We start from the raw sequence: 6120 nt of genomic DNA, 5'->3' as shown, positions 1-6120 counted from the left end.
TACAATTTCAGTTAATCAGGAACATGAGCTATTAATAATAATGAAATCATTACTCCTTCAATAAGTTTAATACCTATTAAACAGGTATAATCTAAATTTTACATATGATTATTGTATACATTTTATAATATATATTAAATACATCTATGCTTGTAATTGAATAGGAAACCGGTACTGATGATTCTGATCAAAAATTGCCTTCTCTTAGTGGAACTTCAACATCTATGGATGCAATATCCAAAGTTCTACCAACTCTGACACAAACAGTAAAGGTAATTAATATTATTTACATTTCACCAATAAATTATTTGGATTATATGATTTTAATTCGATAAGATATATTAGATATAAATTATATTTACATACATATATATGTGTATCTGGATGTGCTATCATATTATTTTTACATGCATTACTGATATAATATTAATGGAGATTTTTTTAACTGAATCATCATCTGAGTTTAAAATTTACTATTATTTAGGATACATTATTTTTATCATATGAGTATCTTGATGAATTTTAGCAAGAAAATTAATCTTATGAATTATGAAGAAATTTTCATAATTCAAGCAGAAATTACTTATAAAAAATGCATCTTGCGTGGATTTACTATTTTCATTTACAACCTTGTCATGAAGTTAAAAGTTATCCTACAGTTTGATAATTTGTGGATTTTGTTATTAACTATTTATACCTAAATAATGCTTGGACTATTATGTGCTAAATTCAGCATGTTTTGTTTGATTTTTTAGGTATCTCCTTTGAAATCATTGTTGCGTGAAGATCTAAAACGGAGAATATCGGCTCGTGTTCACAGTCGAAATGCTAACCGATCTATGGAAATAGTCAATACAAGCAGTTCGGCGGCAATAAATGAGCATGAGGACACATTAAACACACAATGGATGTCACAAGGTTCCAGTTCAGGTTTGATGTGTTTGTTTTGTAACATAAATTTTCCAGATCAAACTCTATATTTTCTGCACAAAGGATGCCATTCTGAGAGTAATCCTTGGAAATGCAATATATGCGGTGAACAGTGTAATAATGTTTATGAGTTCAATTCACATTTGTTAAGCAAAAGTCATCAGTAACTGGATTAGCAAATTATAGATTCAAATTTTTAAAATTGAAATTCTAATGTTTAGAATAATTCTTTAGCTTAACAAGTGTTGTATGAAGAATCAGTAAAATTAATAATTATCTGGCAAAGATACCTAAGTGCTCTGAAGGGTGAGTAGAAACTTGTTTCTTGATTATTTTTGCATCACTAATATTTATGTGTTATATCACCAGTTACATTTGATGCTACAGTATTACATATTGATTTGATGATCTTGTATTACATATGATTCAATACATATGTAATACTAATTGTAATGAACAACAATTTTCATCAATTCTCAATCAACTGTGCAACTAATAATTTGTGATAATTTGTACAAATTTCATTTTATTTACTGCATTCCATATTAAGAAAAAATCTAATTCCATTAATTATTAAAATTGTTTTTTATAATCGAGTAAAACCTTTATTAAGTGATGGGCCTTATACTAATAAGTCTACAGTGATTCAACATTCCGTTATTTATTATAAACCTGAAAGGTCGGTGATAAAAAATGAGAGTTTAAAAAACTTTATTATTGCAAATATAATTTGCACCAATTCCTGTTTTTTTATAAGTAAGATTATATATTTATCGACATTTAATGGGATAAATTTGTATTATAAATGGAGATGATTAAACTTCAAGGAACTGCTCCAGAAAATCATGTTAAAATATTTCACACGTCTAATATATTCTTAAAACATGTTGCTCATTAATTAATTATTGAAAATAATAAACAAAAATATATATTATAATAAAAAATAATAAATTCTGATTGAGTAATAAATAGAACTCATTTTATAGTATTGCTTGCAGATATTTAAATCTGTCAGTTCAAATATTAGAATTTGAGAAAAATCTTTGCTAGTGAAGCATTCATTAAAATATTTTGGCTCTGGGGCACAGTAAATTTATTATATAGAAAGTATTTTTATAATTATAGACATGCACATTAATTGTAAAATATGAAGTTTCATGTTCTCCGTCCATAAATATTTTTATAAAAGAAAATATCCAGAAAGGATAAAAAATACATTTTAAATATGAACTCAAAGCATAGATATAATGGAAATAGCAAAGCTACTAACACAATTTTTTATTTATATTTCCAATTTATTAAAATCATACATTATGGCTATTATTGGCATATTTATTAAATGTCTGTTAATAAATGGACCAATTACAGATAATTATGTACAAATATCTTTAAAAAATATGTTTAACTGCTAAGTTATAAAGAAGCATGGATAAGTTGTTCTGAATTATAAATTTGCGATATATAAATTTCCTTACATGATTTAAATAAAAGTGAAGTTTATACACAGATACATATAGCAAAGACTTCTTGCATGTTTTTAATATGCAAATCAGTTCATTTAATTTGTATTTCTAAAACATATTTTGAATATGTGATAGTATTAATGATTTGAAAGTATTTGAACTTTTTGAAAGTAATCTGTGAAATTAATACGTACGTTTATTCCATAATGCGAGTTTATTGCTATGGATGATAGCTTTTTTTTTATTATATCTGTAATTATCATTTTTATTTTTATTGCCATTAACAACTAACACTGTTTATTTGTTATCTACTTTTTTAATAATATGCAAGCAATTCTTTGTTATGGTTTGTACTGGGTTATGTTTAATAAAATAACTTTATTTATTAAGCATGTGCAATAAAAAATGATCACTTTTCAGACTAAATTCACTGCCTTCTAGTAATGTATTATGTTTTTTCATATAATAATTTGAAACATTTTTTGATATTAGTGTTATGAAATTGAAAAGACGCTCAATTATTTCAACATTGAATTGATAATGTTATTTATTTGGAACATAAATTTGTGGCAAATTTTGAATGAATGAATGCGTAATCGAATTATTAATGATCGCAAATCACAAATTAATGAAATCCACTCAAGGCGTTGTTTAGGACCACATAATTCTGTGCTCACAGTGCACTTGTTAATTGTAAGGGTAGAGATTCAAAATCATAGATTTTAAATAGGGACATAAAATATTTTATTCTTGATAAATGGATAGTTATTGTATTCTTATAAGGTATTTAGTAAAATTTATGAAATATCACATAAATGCGTGTATATGTGACTGGTCTATTATTTGAAAATTTACTTGATTATTTGTTCAATTTATTTATATAACTACATTAATAGGAAGTCTCGTTTACATTTTAATGGGAATTATACGGTATAGTTAACATTGTTTTCATTATCGGATAGTAATGGTGTTATGATATAAAATGTGTGACTGAGTGTTGTTAAATAATACTAATAATAATAATCATTGAAACGATAATATTTAATTCTATTAGCCTCATGAGTTATCTAGCTTTATCTAAAGCTTTTGACAAGCTTCTTTTCAACATGAAAGATATCTACTCAACATTAATATATTTTTAGTAAAAAACACATCATATTAAAAATCTATTAGAATATATATATATATATATATATATATATATATATATATAGGGTTGAAGTGTTTTGTATATGTATATTAAAATTATACATACCCAACTGCGTTAATGGTCAATGTTTTCAAATTTACAAAACCGTGGTATGACTCCTACTATAATCATATTCGGTTTCACGAAAAGCTTTTGTTAAATATATTAGCTATTTATTCGCAATGTTTTACATCACATATAATAAATATTGAATAAACAATATTCAATATTCATTATATATGATGTAAAATATTTACATATGCATAGTTGTGAAAGACATCTTGTTCATGTTGTGATTAATATTCATTGAAAACAATCTAAGAAACTTTCAAGTCTTCTATTTTGAAAAAATATGATCATACTTACTAGTACTATTATATTGTTAGGCTAATTTTCTTAGTGTATGCTGAGGCGTAATATCACATAATTTTTAAATATTACTTGATTGTTTTTAACATGCTAAAAGTAGATTAATCAGAGGTCTCTTTTTTGCTATTTAATTCGGAAACATCTTAATTGAAGAAAAAACTCAAGATGAAGAACATTAGGCATATATTATTCAAATTTTCCAAAATAATAAAAATAATCTAATTAAATTAGGTTTTTGTGTCATACATATGAATATCAATATTCATATGTATGATACAGAAATCTAATTATATAATATAATATTAATATTCATATGACACAGATTTATTTGGAAACTTAATTTATTTAGATTATTTTTTTTGGAAAATTTCGATAATATATGCTTAATGTTATATTCATCTTAAAAATTTCATTTCATTTAATTCAATCAATTTGTTTGCTTTTATTTTCCATGTATGTATTCCATTTTTTCAATCTTTTTAAATAACTTATTTCACACAGAGCTTGATATTCGATTATCTGATTTGATGTATCTATGATCTATATCTCCAACGTTTCAATTTTGAGAATTGAAATCAATGGAAATATAGTGTATGTAGAAACGATTTTTGATTTCATTTTTTAGGCGAAAAAAATACATTATCTTCAAGTTCACAAATACTTCAATTTGAATTTGAAATGCATAAGTACAAAACTATGTACATATTTAATTTTTTTCTCGTTCGTTATGGCCTTAACAATATATTAGTATTACCTATATGTATGTTGTGATCAAGCATTTATCACATTCCACATTGTATGCATTTGTATGTTAAATAAATATTCTTTGAGAAAAACTTCGATGGAATTTAAAAAATAAATTAACCAAGGTATTGGTAAAGTCTAAATTTCGGACTTGATACACGTTCAGTGGTTTCCAACCTTTTTCGCACCGCGCCACACCCCACCGCGCCACACCCCACCCTACTGATATTATCAGATTATAAATTGATATGCCATATTATGTATAAAAACTAATTTTCTTTTTGTTTTTTATTCTATAAAATAATTCCATAAATAATAATAAATATACTTTGATAAAAACTTCGATGGAATTTAAAAAAATAAATTAACCAAGGTATTGATAAAGTCTAAATTTTGGACATGGAATACGTTCAGTTTCTAACCTTTTAAGCACCGCTCCACACCCCCTCCCCCCGCTCTAATAAGAATTTTTTTTGACCCCCCTTTCTTCAAAATTTATCAAAAATTAAATTTTATAAAGTCTCAACTGATATTATTAGACTTCAAATTAATATGCTATATTATGTAAAAATATGCATAAAAACTAATTTTAATTTTGTTTCTTATTTATATCAATTCAAAAATTTTGGTTTATTTTCGAAAATAGTATTTTGGAAACAGATTGGGAAACAGTTGCGCCCCCCTTATAACAGTCTAGAGCCCCACGGCTTGGAAACCGCTGCGTTAAGAATAATAATAAAATAATTTGATTTTATTCCAACGAAAATAATTTAAAATTCAATATATTTTTTTAATAAAACGCTAGGTTTTGGTTTACTTTGTGAACCAAATACCAATTTCCCTAAATAAATTTTGGATAATAAGTGATAACCCTTGTATTATAAAGAAATATAAAATTAATCGTACATGCAAAATATAATTTATTTTCGAAAAAATGAAAAATATATTAATTTATTAATTTATAGGAAAAATGAATGTAAAAATTAAATATCTATTTCTAAGTTATTTACAATATAAAAACTGTTTTATATAATGTTGTGTGTTAAGATAATTATATAAAAGGGTCTTTTTTTACATATAAGGTAAAACAATATATTTGTCAGTTATAATTTATTAAAGAAATATATTAGTGTAATATGTTGTATAAATATGCATGAGTGTATTCATGCATATATATTTATATATAAATGTTTAATATCAATTTGAATGAGTATAAATATTTAAGGTTATGGTAAACAATTCACTGTACAGTATTTATTGTTATTTAAAATATAAAATGATATAATTTGAATTCCATATTAAATAAAACATCGTTCCGCTGAATAAAATATTTATTTAGATATGATATAACAATTTCGGCGATGAAATGAAGTTTTGTTTAATATACATAGTATATAAATATTATATATTTATAATATATTGTTA

The 6120-nt window shown here is 24.4% G+C and overlaps 1 protein-coding gene across 1 annotated transcript; it reads left to right on the top strand.

Moving 5' to 3' along the window:
- The first annotated feature begins 35 nt into the window (after positions 1-35).
- Positions 36-1208, top strand: LOC113368318 (ikaros family zinc finger protein-like). The gene is made up of 3 exons (XM_026609870.1): positions 36-84; positions 165-272; positions 756-1208. Exons 2-3 carry the CDS (start codon positions 225-227, stop codon positions 1095-1097), a joined length of 390 nt encoding a protein of 129 aa, XP_026465655.1. The 5' UTR covers positions 36-84; positions 165-224; the 3' UTR covers positions 1098-1208.
- Positions 1209-6120: the final 4912 nt, after the last annotated feature.

Source organism: Ctenocephalides felis, unplaced genomic scaffold (genome assembly GCF_003426905.1).
Source record: "Ctenocephalides felis isolate EL2017-DRISC unplaced genomic scaffold, ASM342690v1 CF-g0.4_SCAFFOLD_01170, whole genome shotgun sequence".
Taxonomy (NCBI): domain Eukaryota; kingdom Metazoa; phylum Arthropoda; class Insecta; order Siphonaptera; family Pulicidae; genus Ctenocephalides; species Ctenocephalides felis.
This window is presented reverse-complemented; position numbering and strand designations above follow the sequence as displayed.